Genomic DNA, 21,511 nt, shown 5'->3' with positions numbered 1-21,511 from the left:
TCAGCCCCCTCTCCTTCCCTGAGCATCTCCCTGGGCCTGGACATTCCCTCCTGAGAGGTGCCTTGTCCCTGCCAGCGCTCACAGAGCCCATCCCACCCTGTGTGCCCTCGGCCCGGCCCTACAGAAACCTGCCTGTGTGCAGGGCCCTGGCTGGGGCAGGCTCTGTGTGCAGCTGGGCAAGGGCAGCTCAGGAGAGCCCTGCTGGGCCCTGCAGAGCTGATGCTGCTGCTGTCCAGGGCTGAGGAGTGGCTGAAGGCCCTTTGGGAGGCTCCCAGCAGAGAGACTGACCAGCCAAAGTCACAGTTCTGGAGTCTCTGTAAATGTTCAAACATTCCTTTGATGATCCCATGTGGCCCTTTCAACTCAGAATGTTCTGTGATTCTGGGATTGCAATTCCTGTTCTGCTTCTCTCATCCCTCTGTTGTCTATAATCAAAAGAGAAAAAAACCCTTGCAACAGTGTTAGAACAGTAAAGTAAAAACAAGACCTTTATTGGAAGCTTCCAGGTGTCCCAGTGGGGATGGGGAACACCCAGCCCATGATTTCAACAATTCATTAAGGTTAATCAATTAGTATATTTAACAGGGACACCCAACAGGAGATTCAGTTGCCCCAGTTACACACCCCTGGCTCAAACCATTGGAGTAGGTCCAAGGGCTTCTTTGCCCCAGGTTTTCTTATCACTGCTCACATTTAAAAACCGAAATGGTCTTCTTGTGGGTTCTTTCCCTGATAATAAGACTATATAGCATTTAAAAAATGTGTTCAGACAGGTTATTGTTCTAAAATCTAAGAGAAAAGTAAGGAAACATATTAGAGTTAATTAAGGATTATAATTACATTAAGTATATAATAGTAGTTAAGTAGAGTTCATTAAGAGTTTAATAGAGTTAGGTAAGGATTATAAATTTATAATTACATAATAGTAATTTATGGACCTACAGATATATAAAAAATGTATAAAAAGCAAAATTCTTCATGTCATCACCCCAACTTTCCCACCCTGCTCCAAGCAGGAAATTGAAAACACTCTCAGGAAAGCTCCTGACCTTTACAGCAATCCCAGGCTTACCTTCTTTGGGAAGTGTCCTCCGGAGCTGTGCCCAGGCTGGTCTGGAGCTGGGAGCAGCCCTGCCCCACCCAGCCCCTCTCAGCAGCAGCACCTGCCCTGCTCAGGGTGGCTCCTTCCCCCCACAGCTCCTGGCCAGCGCTGGGAGCAGCTCCAGGGCCGGCTGAGAGCTGTCCCTGGCAGGCAGCAGAGTCCTGGCCCAGCACAGCGCCCTGGGCTGCAGGACCCTGCTCTGCAGGACAGCCCTGGGCACCCCTGGCTGCTCTGCACAGGAGATGAGCAGAGAATGCACTCACAGGGTCTGTGGGCATTGGGATGTTCCAGCTTTAGGAGATCTCTCCAGGAGCTGCAGCTGCATTGTCCTGCAGCCAGAGGTTCCTGTGCCAAGGGCTGGCAGTGATTCTGCCCCAGGCACTTCTCAGCCCCTTCCCAGCCCTGACTGATTGAAGCTCTCTGTGCCTCTGTGCTGTGCCCGGGCTGGCTGCAGGCAGTGCCCCAGCCCTGCTGGGCTGGGAGAAGAGCTGCTCAGCAAGAGAAATGTGCTTTTGAAGCTCTGCTTGGTTACCAGGATCACCCTCTGTGCCAGGGCCGTGCCAACTTATGGGGTATTAGTTTCAGGATGAGCTGTTTAAGAGCAAAGGTTCTCTTCATCTATTTCTGAAATCATCTTCATCTCTGGGAACAGAGGTCTTCTTCTCTCCCTGAGGGCACAGGGTCTCATCACTCTGCTCTCTTTGTCTATTCAAATTTCTCCTGGGATCACAGCTACTTCAACATTTGCTTACTTTGGCGTGGAGGTTTTGCTGAAACAAGTCATCTCCCCATACTTTTCAATGCCTAATAGGGAAAAAGAGAGTCTGATGTATCAATTACATCCTTCTCCATATTTTTATCAGAGTATTTAATCCCCAAGATCAAGGCATCTCCTCATCCCTCCCATCTGGGACTCAACTTCCTCTTCACTGACCTCGGTGTCTTCATGTTGCTCCTCTGTGTGCCTGCCCTGTGTCCTTTTCTCTCACTGGAGGGAGGATGGCAGCACTGCCAGAGTCAGTGTCTGCCCAGGGCTGCAGATGGTTATGTGACCCCAGCAGGACTCGGTGGCCAATTCTAATTTTGGCCATGGTTCCTGGACATGAGGACCAGTTCTTTTCCATAGGAATGGAGGAATATAGCCCCAGTGTTTCAGGGGGAGACAAGAGGTGACCACCAGAGGACAAGGCCAGCCAAAGCTGCCCGATTTTTTTCAGGGAAATACCCTTGAATATAGGAAATTTTTTAGGCAGAGTGTCAGTTTTGGCAATGGGCATCTGAAATGAAGGACGGTTCTTTTCCATACAAAGCAGAGCACTGAGCCCCAGTGCTCCAGGAGATGATGAGAGGCAGCCCATGACATCCCAAGATCAGCCAGACCTGTCAGGTGGCCCCTGGCAGGCCAAGCCAGCCAGACCTGTTCCATGTTCCCTTGCTTCCATGGGGCCCATCAGTGTCCCAATGGTCCCTTGCTTCCAGGAGGCCCTGAGGTGTCACAATGCCCCCTCGGTGACACCAGGCCCTGAAGGGTCGGAATGGTCTCCATGGTTCCATCAGGCCCCACAGAGTCATAATGGTCTCTGGGTCCATGAAGCCCCGCGGTGTCACCATGGCCCCTTGGTTCCATGGGCTCCAGTGGTGCCACAATGATCCCCTTGGTTCCATGAGGTGCCCACAGTGTCACAGGGATCTCCATGGGAAGGAAAGAACCGAGCCCCAGTGTGGCAGGGGCAGCCACCAGAGGCCAAGGCCAGCCAGACTTGATGGTACTGGCAGATTTTGCCTGGGAGCAATCCTTCAATGCACTGAGTTTTAGAGTTGGAATCCCAATTTCAGACAAGGACATCCGGAGGAGCAGGACGGTTCTTTTCCAAAGGAAGGAAAGGACGGAACACCAGTGTTTGACGGGCAGATAAAGGGCGGCCACCAGAGGCCTAAGCCAGCCAGACGTCTCTGTCCTGGCATCATTTTTCTGGGAGCTCTTCTTGTATATAGGGAATTTGGGAGGCAGATACCGAATTTTGGCCATGGGTGCCTGGTTGCGATGGATGCTTTTTAAGCAAGAAAAGCACATGGACCCAGTGTTTGAAAGGCAGATGAGAGATGGCCCCTGGGTGGCCAAGGCAGCCAGACCTGTTTCTGTTGGCAAGTTTCATCAGGGAACAATCTTTGCATGTAAGAAAATTTGGGGAAGGAATCCCAGTTTTGGCCATAGACCCCGGGAGAAGGACAGTTCTCTCCCATAGGATGACAAAGCAAAGAGTCAATTGTGACTCTGGGGTCCCACGTAACCAAGGGGCCATGGTGACACAGCAGGGCCACGTGGATCCAGTGGTCCATTGTGGCACTGTGGATCCAAGGAGACCATGGAGACACCCCCAGAACCTCATGGAACCAAGGAGTCCACGGTGATCCAGTGGGGCTGCATGGAGCCAATGGTCCATGGTGACACTGCCCATCCAAGGAGGCCATTTGGACACTGCAGAAGCTCATGGAGCGAGGTGGCCATTGTGACACTGAAGAACTTCATGACACCAAATATCCATGGGGACACAGCAGGGCATCATGGATCCCAGGAACGGCTGTTGGCAGTGCGGAAACTCCTGGAACCAGGGGCTGTTGTGGCACTGCAGCACCAACACAGCTGCTGCACCTTGTCCCCTGCCCTGCACAGCTCCTTGGGAGGCACGGCAGGAGCAGCACCCTGGGAGCGTCGGGAATGCCCCTCTGGGATTCATGACACACACTCCCAGGGGCTGGAATTCCAGTTCCCAGCCAGGAAAAGATGTTCCTGCCCTTGAAGGCAAAGTCCTTATGGAAGAGCCAACAGCCAAGTGGAGCAAGATCCTACAGTGACATTTCACTGCCAGCCTTCATAACTTCACCCATGGTTGTCGTAGCTCATGGATTGGGAATTAAATCAGGACAGGGTCTTTGGTGGGAGCTGCCCTGGCTCAAGGGAGACACAGAGAGAGAAACAGAGCAGGCAAAGGAAAGCAGGAGAGAAAGGAGGTGTTTTGGTTTGGAATGACACGTGTCTGCTAAGGAAGGCAGGAGCCTCTCCTGAAATGGAAAAATGTAGACTCTTTCTTTCTGAATTGTTGTAAATTTGAAATTAAAGGGGGCTCTCAGGTAAAAATATGGGAGCAGGAATAACAGCTTTTTATTAGGGAAGAAAATGAGAATATCAACAATGCAGTGAACCAAAACAACACTGAGAGAGCCAGAATACAACCTGACACTATGTTGGACAGGGTGTTGGCTGCAGTCCAATTGGAATGGTGGCTGCAGTCCTCCTGCAGTGTCAGGTGTGGTTCTGTTGGAGAAATGATCCTGTAGAAAAGGGTGTCTTCTTCTGAAGAGGAAGAGGCGGCTGTTCCTCTGAGAAATCCAGCCCAGAAAAAGCTTTGTTGGTGGGCCAGAATCTCAAGATTAGATGCAGGTAGGAATGCTTGGCTCCTCCCTCTGGGCGGAGCATCTCACAATGGGATGTTACAGTTCTTATCAGTCATGCAGTGACATTCAATAGCCCATTATCAGCAGATGTCTCCCCTGAGGGAGGATTGATTGTGGAAGAGATAAGGAAAAACTGCCCACTTAACACAGGACAACTGTCACACAGATGGCAAATAGAACACATCTTGCTTTTCAGTCTGGGGCAGGAGGTCACAAACAAAATCAGCTGAGAAGGCGGCACTCTGAAAAGCAAACCAGAACTGACAGAAAATGAATGGAACAGAAATCAATAATTCTGTAAGTTTTATTTATTATCAAAATACATCACAACCACCCAGACCCACGCAATCCTAATCCCACAACCTCAAATTTGGATCTCACTTCTTCCGATCTCCTTCCAACCCCATCTCACCCTAGAGGCTGTGGAATTGAGTAATTTTGGCATGGGACTGAGGTGGGAACCAGCCATTTTGAGGTGGGATTGAGTAATTTTGAGGTGACAGAGCAATCCACCTTGGCATTTGGAGTGCAAAGATATGGAGAATACTCCCATATATCCCCCAAGAACCCACAAATCCTCCAGAATATGTTCCAAAACCATAAATTCCACCTCAAATACCTGTTAAATGGTGGGACTTTTGATATCCCTTGGCAATACTCTTTTTAGTCATTTTTCAAGTGTTTTTAAGTGATAAAGACAAATCAGAAGAAAATTAGGGCCAAACCAAAACCAGAGAGCCCTTGAGCATCCCCTGGGCACTGGACAAAACAAACTCAGCAGAAATTAAACTTAACTTTCCATAAAATGCCTTAGGGAAGATTTGCTCTTCCCACAAGTCACTTGTGATGGAAACACAAACAAATCCCAAACATTAATGAACTGAAAATAGAAGCAATTCTGTGGCAAATCCAAGTTTCATCAGTTCCTGCACAGCTTCAGCTCAGCTGCTGGCAGGTTCCAATAAAAGGAAAGTGGAAATTTGGCCCAGTAGAGATTAATAAAGGGAAGGGAAAGCTCTGTGTAGCTGTCACAAAGGTGACAGAGTGTCGTAGTTTGACACGGAAAAAGAATTTTTCCGGAAAAAAGAAGTCAATTTAGACATTGACCAATTGAAGGTAGACCTGCTTCTGAGAACACAGAGGGGTTAAAAGCAAAATTCCCAAAAAAACTGGCTCTCTCTTGGGTTCCGGTCAGCGGTCCGTGCAGGACTCTCCCCTGCCCAGCAACGAGCTGGGTGGGGGAGGGGAGAAGCCATGTGGCTTTCAGAGGTAGGCCCAAGAGTAGAGGGACTAGAACCCCCTGCGGATAAAAGGGTAAAAAAAATCTAAGATGTCTCCGTTCTCCCCAGAGTCTCTCTCTCTCCCAAGAGAAAAAGAGAGACGGCAGTAGTTTTATCAGCAGTTTGCCGCGGAGAAAGAGAAGAGCGGGGGGCGGCAAGGTGCCCAGCCGGGCTGTGAGAGCTGGAGCCTGGGCAGCGAGCCATCTCTGGGAGTCAAGACTTTTAACCCTTCCTAAGAAAATAAAAGCTTTATAAAATTTTTCTCCTCCTTAGTTTAAAAAGAGAGGAAGAGAGACAGCCTGGAACCTGGGATGTTGGAAAAAGAAATTCTAAGTGAGAAGAAACAATAGAATGGCTTTTAGCTAAACTTTTTCTTAGTAGCCACAGACTGAACTGATCTTCTCCTCCAAAAAAAGACTATATTTTAAGAAGATGCTGGTAAGCCAAAGAAACCATGCTTCAGCTGGGAAAAGACAGAAGTAGAGCGAACAAAGAAAAGTTAAAAAAAGTTTATAGTAGTGCCCCCTGTCGTCAAAAAAAAAAAAGAAAAGAAGATCTCTATTCGTAGATCCTCAGCCCCAGGGGAAAATGGGGGGGACTGTTAATCCCAAAAATAAAAAACTAAACTGTTATTTTTTCCCCTCTTGGCAGGGCATCCTTAAAAAAAAAAATCCTAAAAAACAGTCTGTCCATCCATACATTAGTAGTAAGAGCACTGTACATAAAAAAGAAAGAGTCACCACTAACAAACTTTTTTCTCCGAGCAGTGCCATGTGGTGACATAAAAGCACAAGATGTAGCAGCTATATTTCTTAAGATGTTTGTAGCACAAGAGAGACTTCTCTCTCCCTGCAAATAAACTAAGTGTTAATTATCTAGAAAGTAGAAACCTAATTGAAGTCCAAATTGTGTCTCACTGTAATTTATTAAAGTTAAATAGTGAAAAAAAGAATACTTTAAAAAGTTTTCATTTTAAATTATATATGTTTTCTTTTTTTTTTCCCTCTTTTATAATAACGTAGTAATAATAGTTTAATAAAGTTTTTTTCTTGTTATTAAGCTTAAGCCTGCTTTGCTCTGTTCTCAATCACATTTCACAGCATTCAATTAAAAGATTACATTTTCATAAAGAGCACTAGCATTGTACCAGTATCAAACCATGACACAGAGACAAAGAAAATAATGATTCTCATATTTGGCAAAGTCCCCAGAGCTGTGAATTCAGGAGTTACTTGGGAATTTATCTACTTGAACTGGGCTTCTTGTAGGAATTTACTGGTCTTGAGTTCCTCACATTGGGGTGAATGATCCTTGTCAGTCTTGCTAGTATCATTTGGTCCCTTTTCTCCAGTTATTTTAAAAAATTTTTCAAGGAAGGACAAGAAAATACTTTCTTTACACTGGCCACCCACAACAGCCATTTTCCTCATAAGTTCTCCCAAAAGTCACTCAGAGGAAGCTGCATCCAAGTTACTCCAGAAAGAGGCAGAACCTTCGCAGAGGAAAGACCCATGCTGTTGTCAAAGGCACTTGGGGTCAGCCAGCAGTGCCCTGAACTCACTGTGCCAAAATAATGTCGCAATCTGGTTAATAAATTTTTTAGAGAGATGCCTCTGCCCCAATGAAGGTGCTAAGGAGACCAAATCCAAAGTGGATTTTATTGAACAGTAAATGTGAGGTAGAGAGAGAGATTGAAAGAAAGAGAAAAAGGGGAGAGAGCAAGGGAGTGACAGGGAAAGAGATCTCCCTCGGGGTGAGGCAAGTGTGACATTGTCCCCTGTGTGTGTGGCCTTCCCAGGGTGGGGTTTTACACCTGAGCCAGTTTGGGTAAGGGGGGTGGTGTTCACCCCCCACCCCGAGCAGGGATGGCCTCACTGTTTCAGGTTACAGTGTCAGATGTAACCAAAAGGGTTTTCAGTCACCATCTCCATAAACTGTTATCAACAGGTGGGGCAGTGTTCTTTATCTCTTCCATGGCTCAGCCCTGATAACGCCCTCCAGGGGCCATCTTCTGTTAATGGGCCATTGGGTGTCACTGCAGGACTGATAAAATTACATCATCCCATTGTGGGATGCTCCGCCCAGGGGGAGGAACCAAGCATTCCTACCTGGATATAATCTCACCCATGCAACACCACGACCACCTTGCCTACTGCATTCCCAGAGGACAAGAGCTCCATAACCACCACTGGACCTTCAGAGGAAGACCAGACCCTTCTACAGGATCACCGCTTTGACAGAATCACATTCATCATTTCATCACTCCAGCCGGACTGCAGCCACTATTTAATCAGACCGCTACCACCACCCTGAGCAACGGGGTGTCAGGTTATCTCCTGACTCTGTGAGTTTAAACCAGTGTTTCTGTATCATTGCCTTGATCCTAATTTTCTTATTCAATTGTCATTATGTCTTAGAGTCTCCTCCTGGTTTGCCTTCCACCCAGGACAATACTGAATGTGCTCATCCCTTGTTTTCCTCCCAAAACAGAATTTCCCATCCCCAGCCCTTTGCCAGATGGAGGAGAAGGTTGCGAGGAAGAGGAAGACGCCCTGGGACACCGAGGCAGGTGAGGAGGAAATCAGTGCCCCTTTCCCCCTCTCTCCTGCTCCATCTCCCAGCCCAGCCTGGCCCCCGGCTGCAGGACAGCCCCGCTGCCGACGCTCTGCTGACGGGGATGCACTGGGGGGATCTCCTTACCCTTCCTTGTGGCACGGAGGCAAATCCCATCCTCTCCTTGTCCTTCCTACCCCAGAGCAGGAGCTGATGATGGAGACCAGGAAGGACAAATCTCTGCAGCACAACCTCATGGAAGAGGCCGATTTGAGCAACTCCACAGCGCAAGAATCCAACAGGGAGGAAAAGCCCCGGAGATCCCACACAACGAGGGGCTGGAAACCCAGCCCAGGGTGCTCTGAGGAGGAAAGGCCCACTCTGGGTCAGGAAGGTGGGCAGAGCTTCAGCCAGAGCTCAGACCTGGTGGTCCCTGAGAAGCTTCACGATGGGGAGAAGCCCCACAAGTGCTTGGAGTGTGGGAAGAGCTTCAGGCAGAGCAACAGTCTGAAACGACATCAGATGATCCACACTGGGGAATGGCCCTACGAGTGTGGGGAGTGTGGGAAGGGCTTCAGCTGGAGCTCCCACCTCATCATCCACCAGAGGTTCCACACTGGGGAGAGGCCCTACGAGTGTCCTGAGTGTCAGAAGAGGTTTCACACCAGCTCCCATCTCCTTGAACATCAGCGGATTCACACGGATGAGAGGCCCTTCCGCTGCCCTGACTGTGGCAAGGTCTTCAAGCACAACTCCACTCTTGTCACCCACCGGCGCATCCACACTGGGGAGAGGCCCTACGAGTGTCCCCAGTGTGGGAAGAGCTTCACCCGGAGCTCTCACTTGACCCAACACCAACAGAGCCACCGGTGACAGAAGCACTGTGAGTGCCCCAACTGCAGGAGGAGCTTCGTGCACCACTCCAGACTCATCCCCCATTGAACAACCCACATTGGGAAGAGCCCTGGTGATCCCTGTTATCTGTGATCCATGCTGGGAAGACACCTGTACCTTCTCCTGCCCCTGCCAATGACCTTATGTGGGATTGAAGAACATGAGGGTCTGCCATGGCCCTGTCACTACATTCACTCCCACCTCACGTCATTGCCAGGGGCAGGAAAGGGACTCTCTCTCTCTCTCTCTCTGAGAAGGGTGTCCTTTCCAGGCATGAGGAGACATGTGGCCAGGAAGATACAATTGATGGTGATGTAATTTCCCCTGTAAATAGTTTTTCTTATCCCTTCTGTTGTCAATATTTTTTCTGTTCCAGTTTGTTCCTTATCTCGTTGCTGTTCCCAGTAAATTGTTCTTATCCCAGCCTGGGATCTTTCCATTTTTTTCCTCCAGTGGAAGGTGGGAGGGCAACGAGAGCCAGCACGGTTTTAGTGAGAGCAGGAAACTGGGAAATCCCATTCCTGAACCCCGGCCTGTGGAAACCGAGCATCCCAGCTGGTGCCAGCCCTGGTGGCCATGGCAGCAGCCTTGGGAGCGGGTCCCTGGCTGGGGCTGAGGGAACCTCTTCACTCTGGTGCCCAGGGACAGGAGTGGAGGGAGCGGCTGCAGCTGAGTCGGGGCAGGCTGAGGTTGGATCTCAGGGAAAGGTTTTTGCCCAGAGGCTGCTGGGGCACTGCCCAGGCTCCCCAGGGAAGGGTCACAGCTCCAGGGCTCTCTGAGCTCCAGCAGCGTTTGGACAGCGCTGCCAGGCCCAGGCTGGCAGTGTTGGGGTGTCCTGTGCAGGGCCAGCAGTTGGACTCGAGGATCCTGATGGGTCCCTCCCAGCTCAGCCACGTCTGTGGTTCTGGGATCCCATGACCCTGGGGATGGGAGTGCCAATGGTTGCCATGGAAACGGGCTCTGGCTGACGGCCTGAGCTGGTGTCCATGGCAACCACCCCTGGCATGGGGTCTCCATGGAGCTGCCCAGGGACTGACCATAGCAACAGGGGCTGGAGATGGTTGCCATGGAAACTGACCATAGCAACAGGGGGCTGGTGCTGGTTGCCATGGAAACTGACAATAGCAACAGGGGCTGGTGCTGGTTGCCATGGAAACTGACCATAGCAATGGGTCCTGATGAGGTTTGCTGTGGTAATCCAGGGCATCCCTCTGGCTGCCCTGGCAGGTCTGGGACCCTGGCAGGGGGTCAGGAACCCCCCTGGACAGAGCCCCCAGAGACACTGCCTGTGATCTCTGTCCATGGAAAAGAGTTTTCAATCTTACAGGATGAATTACTCACTCTGAGTGTTTGATATGAGTAATAATTAGTGTGACACGGGTGCAAAAGTAGAATTTTAGGATTCTAGATAAGGGGTTCAAAGGAGGCAAGATGGAGGAAATCGTGTGTGTCCTGTCCTTTTTCATCTTCTTCATGCCTTCCATGTTTCACTGCAGTGTTGGCATTTTTCTGTTGGTTTAGACTGGGGACACATTGTTCAACACAGGTGGTAGGTATTGGCACATTATTGTAAATATAGCACAGGTAGTTTCTGGTATATAATGTTTGTAACTTCCCACTGAGGGGCAGAGCCCTGCATGTTGTCCCACAAGAAAGGCCTACTGCAGGTCAGACAGAACATGTTATAGATAAGCAAGAATAAACAACCTTGAAAACCAGCACAGATGAATTATGGCTTCTTCTTTGGCAGTGGGGCTCAAAGACAGGGACTTTATACAATTTTGGGATCATTTAAATACCACAGATTCTGACATAAATGGCATCCCTGGGTGGGCTCGAACCACCAAACTTTCAGTTAAGAGCCGACAGTTTGCCTATTAAGGTTCAGATATTTTGACAGGCCCTTAGAGGGGTTTCATGGGGACTTTCTAAGTGTCCCCAGGCTGCCAAAGAGCCGGGATGTCACAGGCACTCACAGGGGCTCCTGTCATGGGCAGACTGGGAGCTTTAGCCAAAGTTTATTAGAGAAGCTCCTGTCAGGTCAGGAGGCACAGAAAGGACCCCCAATAGCCCCTATAGATCCCCAAATACCTCCAAGGACCGCCAGCCTTTCTAAGCCTTTTTTTGTGAGAGGAGCCTTGGAGCAGCAGGTTCCAATCCCTACCCCTGACAATTCAAGATCTCGTATGTAAACAATTATAAAGGTGGAATTAAAACTTTATACAATTCTCCCTTAGCATTAGGAATTATAAACCAGTGTTGGGGGTTGGGTTTTTCCTTTCTGTTTGTTCCTTATCATTGGCTGATGTTTATCGGCTGATCCCTTATTTTGGGAGGAGCTGCTGCTCTTGGAGATGGGAGTTTCCACTGCTGCTGCCAGAGCCCGGGCCAGAGCTGTTTCTTCTGTCCTGGGATGAGCCTCTGCTCGTGAGAACAGCCACTAAACTGGGACCTTATTTACACCTGCCCCACTAAAAGAGAGACCTATCCCTGTCTGCTCTGGTGTCCAGGATCCTGAGCTGGGCTCTCCCTGCCCTGCTTGGAGCCCCTCACCCCCTGCCTGCCGAGACATCCTGCCGGCCCAGCTGACTGCTTTTTGCCAGTGCTGCTGGGGCACCAAGCTGACTGCTTTCTGAGAGTCCTGCTGGGGCACCGGAGCCGGCTGCCCCGGGGTTTGTGAAGCAAAGCCTCTCTCCAGCCCTTCCCCCTTCGGACAAAGCCGCCATGGCCCCGCGCTGCCGAGCCCGGCCGGAGCGCCCCCTGCAGCCGCGTGGGGGTCAGCGCACCTGCCCTGCCCCGGGAGCCACAGCGCCCCTGCTGGCTGTGCCCGGAACTGCACCGCAGGGAAAGCGCCACGGCCCAAAGGCCGGGACTGGGCTCTGCTCTGTTTGCTGTTCGTGCCGCAGCTGCTGCTGCTTGTTTGCTTTGTTATACACACTAGGAAAGAGCTGACATTCCTATTCCCATATCTTTGCCTGCCTGAGAGCCCCTTGATTTCATTATTCTAATAATGTGGAGGGAGGGGGTTTACATTCTCCGTTCCACAGGAGGCTTTTTGCTGCCTTCCCTAGCAGACACCTGTCTTGTAAACCAAGACCAGTTTTGGCACCCGATGTGCAGCCTGAGGGCATTGAGAGAAACAGGCTGAAATAAGAATAACAATTCTTGAGTAACATAATTTTTTTTGTTGCACTGGATATAGAAACCTTATTAGGTGTCACCATGTGGTCTAGCTTACCCTGGTTTGGGTGGCACATGGTTGTGGCTACATTTTTCCCATCCTATAACTATGGCAAATCTGGCTGATAATCAGTTTGTTTGATGGGTTAATATGGTGAGGAATTTATGGATTTTTAATTTCCTCTGGACGGTGGGCACATCAATTTGAGGCTACCACACACTAACTGTATGTGTTTGGAATTACTTTAATAATGGTACCTACTGTGAGGTAATGACACCAGGGGAAGTTTTCTCCCAACTCCTCAGCCAGCTCTTTGGGTCTACAGTGGTTGGTGTTCCTGCTATGCCTGTTAAGCCTATTCTGTTCAGCATTCAGAGGTAAGGGAAGATTGACTTAGATAACTATCGTAGCAGGGCGTCCCCAGCCTGTAATAATTAGCACTGACTCCATGATTCCAGAAGGCTGATCAATCACTTTATTACATTATCCTATACTATACTGCTAAGAAACACTCATCGCTCTTGCAGACAGTCCAATATAGACAGATCAGACTGGTTAATTGAAATCCAAACACCATCACCATTGGCCAATTATGAAATCACCCTTTGGTAAACAAATCTCCATAACACATTCCACGTGTGCACAACAACAGGTGCAGCAAGTGAAGATAAAAATTGTTTCTCATTCTTTGAGCTTTCTCACAGCTTCTCACAGCTTCTCAGGAAATTCCTGGGAGATCTCTCTCTCTGCTCAGAGGATATGTGATTACCACAGGTCAGTTGTGACAATGCAGGTCCAAGGACACCACGGTGACACTACGGCACCTCATGGAACCAAGGGGCCATGGTGACACTGTGCTGCCTCATGGAATCAAGGAGATCATTGTAAACATGAGGGCCCCAAGGAACCAAGGGTCCATGGTGACCTTGTGCAGCCGCAGTGTCACAGAGGAGCCGTTGTGACACAGCGAGGGCACACGGAGCCCAGGGGCCATTGTGACACATCAGGGCTTTGTGGAACCACGAAGCCATTGTGACACTGCAAGGCCTCATGGAAGCACGGGGCCATTGTGACACTGCAGAAGCAGGGGGAACATTGTGACACTCCAGGGCCTCATGGAACCAAGGAGACCATTGTGACACTGTGGGGTCCATGGAACCAAGGGAACATGGAACAGGTCTGGCTGGTTGGGCATCCTGGGGATCACCTGACCACCTTGGCATGTTGAGGGCTGCTTCTCATCTGCCCTGAAGCACTGGGGTTTTGTGCTTTCCTTCCTATGGGAGAGAACTGTCCTTCTCCTCCAGGGAACCAGGGCCAAAACTGGGATTTCTTCTCCAAATTTCCTTATATTGCAAGGATTGTTTCCAGATTACATCTGCCAGGAGAAACAGGTCTGGCTGCCTTGGCCACCCAAGGGCCACCTCTCATCTGCCTTTCAAACACTGGCACCATGTGCTTTTTTTTCTTCTGAGAAAAAAACCCATCCATCTTGGCCAGGCACCCATGGCCAAAATTTGGCATCTGCCTCCAGAATTCCCTATGTCCAAGGATAGCTCCCAGACAAAAGCTGCCAGGAATAACAAGTCTGGCTGTCCTTGGCTTACTGAGGGCTGGCACTCATCTGCCTCTGAAACACTGGGGCTCTGTGCTTTCCTTCCTAATGAAAAGAACTCCTCTTCCTGTCCAGGCGCACACAGCCAAAACTGGGATTCCACCTCCAAAATGCCCTGTGTCCAAGGATAGCTCCTAGACGAAAGGTATCAGGAGAGACAGGTCTGGCTGGCTTGGCCTAAGGGTGGCCACCTCTCATCTTCTTTCTGAATACTTGGACTTCGCACTACTCTTTCCTACAGGAAAAAAACATTCATCCTGTCTAGGCACCCATGACCAAAACTGGGATTGGAAAGGTCTAGATGATCTTGGCCTCTTGAGAGCTGTTTCTCACCTGCTTTCCAAACACTGGGGCTCAGTGCTTTCCTTCCTATGGAAAAGAACTGTCCTTCATCTCAAGGGGTTTGTGGTCAAAATTGAGAATACTCCTCCCAAATTCCATATATCCACGGATTCCTCCATGACAAAAGGTGCCAGGTCAGAAAGGTCTGTGTGGCTTGGCCTCCAGGAACCACCTCTTTCCTCTCCTGCTTCTGAAACACTCAGGCTCAGTGCTTTCCTTTCTATGGAAAAGAACCGTCCACCTTATCTAGGCAGTAAGGGTCGAAACTGGGGTTCTACCTCTAAAATTCTCTATGTTCAAGGGTTACTCCCAGCCAAAATCTGCCAGTACCATCAAGTCTGGCTGGCCTTGGCCTCTGGTGGCTGCCCCTGCCACACTGGGGCTCGGTTCTTTCCTTCCCATGGAGATCACTGTGACACTGTGGGCACCTCATGGAACCAAGGGGATCATTGTGGCACCACTGGAGCCCATGGAACCAAGGGGCCATGGTGACACCGCGGGGCTTCATGGACCCAGAGACCATTATGACTCTGTGGGGCCTGATGGAACCATGGAGACCATTCCGACCCTTCAGGGCCTGGTGTCACCGAGGGGGCATTGTGACACCTCAGGGCCTCCTGGAAGCCGGGGACCATTGGGACACTGTGGGGCTCCATGGAACCAAGGGAACATGGAACAGGTCTGGCTGGCTTGGCCTGCCAGGAGCCACCTGACAGGTCTGGCTGATGTTAGAATGCCAAGGGCTGCTTCTCATCAGCTCCTGCAGCACTGGGGCTCCGTGCTTTCCTTGCTATGGAAAAGAACTGTCCCTCTTTTCAGATGCTCATCGCCAAAACGGGTATCCTCCTTAAAAAATTTCCTATATGCAAGGTTATCTCTAAGAACAAAGCCTACCAGCTCTGGCTGGCATCTGGTGGTCGTCTCTCATCCCCCTAGGAAACACTGGCACACTGTTCCTTCATTCCTGTGGAAAAGAACTGGCCTTCATGTCCAGGGACCATGGCCAAAATTAGAATTTGGCCTCCCAAATTCCATATATCCAAGGATTGCTCCCAGACAAAAGTAGCAAGGACAGACAGATCAGGCTGGTCCTGTCCCCTTTTGATTTTCTTAGACTCTGAGATGAATGTTTTCATTTGAAAACACCTTGGAGAGGGCCCAGAGATCTCCCAAGGTGGGATTTTGAGGCCTCGGGCACATGACCACTACATATGGACAAAGGAGCTCTGTGCTCTGTGCTGCTGTGGTGGTTTTGCATCACAGAAGTGATGTCCTGAGAGAAGCTGCTAGCAGTTTCCTGCGTGTCTGACAAAAAAACAATCAGTAATTAGCTTTGAGAATTGACAGTCTGTTAAACCACGAAGGAAACTGCAGGCGCCTCTGTGCAGACACAAGTTGAAGATGAGAAAGCCGGGCTGGGTCTCTCTCCCCTCTGGCCCCAAAGAGGTGCCAAGGCCGGCCCAGCCCCGTCTCGGCCGTGGGGCCGGGCGGCTCCTGCCGTGGGGCCGGGCCCCTTCCCAGGGAGCCGCCAGGCCCCATCGGCTGCCGGGCAGGGCAGGGGAGGCCGCGGGGCCGAGGCCGGGCCGTGGCTGCGGGTGCTGACATCTGGCCGCTGCCGAGCCCTGCCCCGCCGCCAGCCCGGGCCCAGCCGGGATCCGCCGGGCCCCAGGAGCAGCCCCGGGCCGGGCCGGCTCGGCCGAGGCTCTGCCGCCCTTGGGCTTCGCCCGCAGCCAGCGGGCAGGGCAGGAGAAGCCATCGGCCCCGGCCGTGCTGCTGCTGGGCTCTGGCCTGGCTGCTGAGATCCTGCCCTGCCCCAGCGCGGCCCAGCCTGACACAGCCCCAGCGCAGCCGCTGCAGAAACCTCCATGGGAAAACAGCTCCGGCCGCAAGGACCGAGCCCGGCCGGGCTCACGGAACCATCTGCAGCCCCGGGCAGATATTGACTCTGCCAGTGCTGCCATCCTCCCTCCAGTGAGAGAAAGGGACACAGGGCAGGCACACAGAGGAGCAACATGAACCCACTGATGTCAGTGAAGAGGAAGTTGAGTCCCAGATGGGAGGGATGAGGAGATACCTTGATCTTGGGGCTGAAATCCTCTGGTAAAGCTACGGAGAAGGATGTAATTGATACATCAGACTCTCTTTTTCCCTATAAGGCATTGAAAAGTATGGGGAGATTGTTGTTTTCAGCAAAGACCTCCATGCTAAAGTAAGCAAATATTGCAACAGCTGTGATCCTATGAGAAGAAGTTTGAACAGAGAAAGAGAGCAGAGTGATTAGACCCTGTGCACCAGGGAGAGATGAAGACCTCTTTTTGCAGAGATGAAGATGATTTCAGAAATAGATGATGAGAACCGTTGCTCTCAAACAGCTCATCTTGAACTAATAACCCATAAGCTGACATGGCCCATTAACACAGCCGTGGGAAAAGCTGTGAAAAAATGTGAGTGCCTTTGTAATTGCAGATTTTTCCAGGCAGCTGCTCTTTGTGGAAATTGAGACCCACAAGATAACTGTTTTCTTATGGAGAAGTCTCTATAGCAAGAAACAGAGACTCCTCTCCCTAAGTGAACTAAAGAAGGACTATTCCAGAGGTGGTAAACTGACTGAAAATTTTTTTGTTTGTCTTTTTATATAATCAGTATGTATGAAAAGGTTGTATGGAGAGGGGAGTTGTTCTGAAAGTTTTGTTCTGATCCTTATTACTCTTTCTTTTGTTCCTTTTAAAAAACTTTTCCTTATATTCTTAAAGTTTGAGCCTACTTTGCCTTTCTCCTAATCCTACCTCACAGCAGGAAATGAGTAAGTATATTCTAGTTAGTGCGCTGGTAATTAGCCAAAACTGAACCCACCACACTAATTAATGCATTGGCTGAGAAATCTGAAATTGGCAAACCAAAACCACTACAGAAACTTCCTGATGAACTGCAGGAGAGCAGAGGGTGATCAAGGCAGAGCCGTGGTTTGTCAGGACTTGCTTGATACTAATGAGCCCCATGGTGCATTTGGAGCTGAGCCCTGGAACCTCAGGGCCTGAGAGGAGATTGCACAAACCTTTCCAGGAGTCAAAGTCAGAAGAAAACCCCAAAGTGCCTCAAAACATTAATGGGACCCACTGAAGTCCATCCCCAACAGAGGCTCCTCATGGACTCCTTGGAGGAGAGAACTGGAAGCCAGGATGGCACAAAAACCTCCCAGAGACTCAAAATGGCAAAAAAGCCTCTCAGTGTGGAGAAGAAAATCCAAAGTACGTGAAAAAAGTTGAGTATCTCAAAGCATTAATGAGCCCCACTGAGTGTCAGTACAAAGCTCTCAAGGGACTCATTAAAGCAGATAATTGGGGCCAGGATTGCACAAACCTCTCACAGAGTCTGGTTTAAAAGGGAAACACCAAGTACCTTAAAAGAACTGAAGTACCTTGAAGTATTAATGGGCCCCACTGAGTGTTGTTACTGACAAAGCCTCTCCAGGGACTAATTACAGCAGATAATTTGAGGCCAGGATTGCAATAAGCTCTCAGAGACTCCAAGGTAAAAACCAAAGCCAAAGTCCTTTGAAAAACCTGCAGTCCCTGGGAGCATGAAGGAGCCCCCAGGGCCATTCCTGACCAAGGCTCCCCAGGGACTCCTTCCAGCAGATCCTTGAGGCCACTGGGATGTGGGCTATGGGGGAATGCTGAGGGCAGGACCAGGGGGTGACAGTGCCCAGCCTGGCTGGGGCTGTGCCAGGAGGCCCCAGGGCCTCAGGACAAGGTGTCTCCTCACAGCCTTTGGTGGCACAGACCCTGCTGTGCCCCAGGGCACCAAGACTTGGCTTCTCTTTGTCCCCACCTGTCATCAGTGCCTCCAGTTCTCTGCTCTGCCTGGGGCCTGGGGACACTTTCTCAGTCGTGTCCCTCAGTGGGACCCATTAGAAGTCCAAGAAACTTTGACGTTGGATTCTGACTTGGAGTTCTGGAGAGGTTTCTGCAGCTCCCTCCCAGGGCCTGATGTTCAGGGCCTGAGCACAAAGCCCCAGAGGGTCATTAAAGTCCTTGTGCTGTGTCTGTGCTGCTGAGCTGGGCCGGGCTCCTGGCACAGAGGGTGATCCTGGTAACCAAGCAGAGCTTCAAAAGCACATTTCTCTTGCTGAGCAGCTCTTCTCCCAGCCCAGCAGGGCTGGGGCACTGCCTGCAGCCAGCCCGGGCACAGCACAGAGGCACAGAGAGCTTCAATCAGTCAGGGCTGGGAAGGGGCTGAGAAGTGCCTGGGGCAGAATCACTGCCAGCCCTTGGCACAGGAACCTCCGGCTGCAGGACAGTGCAGCTGCAGCTCCTGGAGAGATCTCCTAAAGCTGGAACATCCCAATGCCCACAGACACTGTGAGTACAACTCTGAGTATTTCTGGTGCAGGTCAGGTGAAATGCTCATGAAGCTCTGACATGCTGATCAGTCACAGTTTACTTCCAAGACAATGATTTTAATAAAAATGTGGAAATTTCTTAAGAATTTAAATTCAGTTTCTACTATTGTAGAATGGCAGGGAGGGGGGATAAATATTAAAGTTTGATTATGAATTTTGTCAATTGCATGAGACATCTGAACTGTTAGTTTTAGTGCTCACAGGAGATCCCTAATGTTCTTTCAGCTTCTCAGCCCATGGACAGCAGCATCATCACCTTTGCTGGAGCCATCAGGCTCAGTCTGAGCTGTCCTTGCTCCAAGCTGCAAACAGAACCTGCCCCAGCCAGTGCCCTGCAAACAGACAGGGTTCTGTCAGGCCAAGGAGAGTGCACAGAGATTTGGGGTCTGGGAGTGCTGGCAGGGAGAGATCTGACACAGGGAAACACCTGCAGGAGTCAAATCTCCAGGAAGCAGAGAGAAGATCAGGGAAGGAGAGAAAACAAAACCCAGAAATGCTGTGGCAGGGAGAGTTTAGAGATGTCCAGAGGAGCCCCTCCAGTGCCGCCCCTCCCTCTGCACAAGCCCCCTCCCTCCTGTCCCCCAGCCAAGCCTCTGCCCTCAGGGCCGGGGCTCCAAGGCGTGCAGCCCCTCCTGTGCAGGCAGAGCTGCAGCAGAGCCGTGGGGCAGCTCTGCAGCCCCAGGCCCAGTTCCCTCTGCAGAGCACAGGGCTGGGAGCAGCTGCCCGGCACTGGGGGCTCTGGCAGGGGGCACAGCTGGCTCAGGGTGACACAGCTGTCCCCAGTGCCCGGCTCTGGGCAATGCTGGCAGTGCAGCCAGGGAAGGAGCTGCATCTCCCTTCATCCAGTGCCATCAGAAGGACTCTTGGAAGTCTCCCGGAGATTTCAATACAAGATGGGAGGTTCAATGCAGGGTGCAAACCTGTCCTAGAGCATCTCTGAGTTATAAGATTGATGGGGAAAGGCAGAGGTGTTGTGACACTGAAACTGCTGCTGGGTTGGTGAAATGAGCAACGTGAGTCCTTGGCTCCAAATGTGGAGCTGGGCTGTGGTGGATCCATCTGCTCTCAGCAGTACCTGGGGGTTTGTAAGACAAACATGGGAGTGTGAACATCCTTCATGTGAGAAAATGAAAGCCCAGAGAAACTCCAAGCAGAATGAAGTGACAGACCATGTCTCCCCAGTCTCCACTCATCCTGTAGCCTCAGGGAACCAACTCTGTTCTCCTGGAGGGCAGCAGAAATGCTGGGCATTTCTGATATCCAAAAATAGCAGGAGAGACATAGGGGGAGCTTAAAATGAAAACCTCTAAGCTCTTAAACACAGAAGACTATCCTTGTGTGTCACAGAGGAGGGTGTATGGGAAATGGCTTTGATTTTGGTTACAGGTAACTCCTCCAAAACTTAACTATCCTTTTCTCTGAACAGGTGCCCATGTGCAGCCACAGCAAATGTCCAACAGCAGCTCCATCAGCCACTTCCTCCTGCTGGCACTGGCAGACACGTGGCAGCTGCAGCTCCTGCACTTCTGCCTCTTCCTGGGCATCTCCCTGGCTGCCCTCCTGGGCAACGGCCTCATCATCAGCGCCGTAGCCTGCGGCCACCACCTGCACACGCCCATGTTCTTCTTCCTGCTCAACCTGGCCCTCAGCGACCTGGGCTCCATCTGCACCACTGTCCCCAAAGCCATGCACAATTCCCTCTGGGACACCAGGAACATCTCCTACACAGGATGTGCTGCACAGCTTTTTCTGATTATCTTCTTCCTTGGAACAGAATTTTCCCTCCTGACCATCATGTGCTACGACCGCTACGTGTCCATCTGCAAACCCCTGCACTACGGGACCCTCCTGGGCAGCAGAGCTTGTGCCCACATGGCAGCAGCTGCCTGGGCCAGTGCCTTTCTCAATGCTCTGCTGCACACAGCCAATACATTTTCCCTGCCCCTGTGCCATGGCAATGCCCTGGGACAGTTCTTCTGTGAAATCCCCCAGATCCTCAAGCTCTCCTGCTCCAAATCCCACCTCAGGGAACTTGGGCTCAGTGCTGTTAGTGCCTGTTTGGTATTCGGATGTTTTGTGTTCATAGTTTTCTCCTATGTGCAGATCTTCAGGGCTGTGCTGAGGATCCCCTCTGAGCAGGGACGGCACAAAGCCTTTTCCACCTGCCTCCCTCACCTGGCCGTGGTCTCTCTGTTCGTCAGCACTGTAATATCTGCCTACCTGAAGCCCCCCTTGATGTCCTCCCATTCCCTGGATCTGGCCCTGTCAGTTCTGTACTCGGTGGTGCCTCCAGCCCTGAACCCCCTCATCTACAGCCTGAGGAACCAGGAGCTCAAGGCTGCAGTGAGGGCACTGATGACTGGATGCTTTCAAGGACATTAAACTGCTGGCCAATTTCTCCAAATTACTTTGAATAAAAGTCATATTTGATACTTCTTGTTGGTTTCATCTTGGAAGTCTTTGTTTTACATTTAATGTTGTCCACAAATAAATGCCATTCCTTGTGCCATTTCTCATTTTGTTTCACTCCACCTTTCCTGTACCCACAGACTGTGTCAATGAGGGGCTGCACTCTCAGTGACTTTAAAGGAACTAAAGGATGTCCCAGCAGAGTTTTCTGCAGAGATGCCCTTTTGTTGCCTTCTCTGGAGCTGCAGCAGCAATGTCTGTGTGCAGAGCTGGGGCA

At 50.7% G+C, this 21,511-nt stretch overlaps 1 protein-coding gene across 1 annotated transcript; it reads left to right on the top strand.

The window, feature by feature from the left end:
* Positions 1-20,274: 20,274 nt before the first annotated feature.
* LOC140681491 (olfactory receptor 14C36-like) lies at positions 20,275-21,207 on the top strand. The gene has a single exon (XM_072921337.1). The coding sequence runs from the start codon at positions 20,275-20,277 to the stop codon at positions 21,205-21,207; it is 933 nt and encodes a 310-aa protein (XP_072777438.1).
* The last annotated feature ends 304 nt before the right edge of the window (positions 21,208-21,511 follow it).

The sequence above is a fragment of the Taeniopygia guttata genome, chromosome 36 (genome assembly GCF_048771995.1).
Source record: "Taeniopygia guttata chromosome 36, bTaeGut7.mat, whole genome shotgun sequence".
In the NCBI taxonomy this organism is placed as follows: domain Eukaryota; kingdom Metazoa; phylum Chordata; class Aves; order Passeriformes; family Estrildidae; genus Taeniopygia; species Taeniopygia guttata.
Note: the sequence above shows the minus strand (reverse complement) of the source record. Positions and strands in the feature narration are given on the sequence as shown.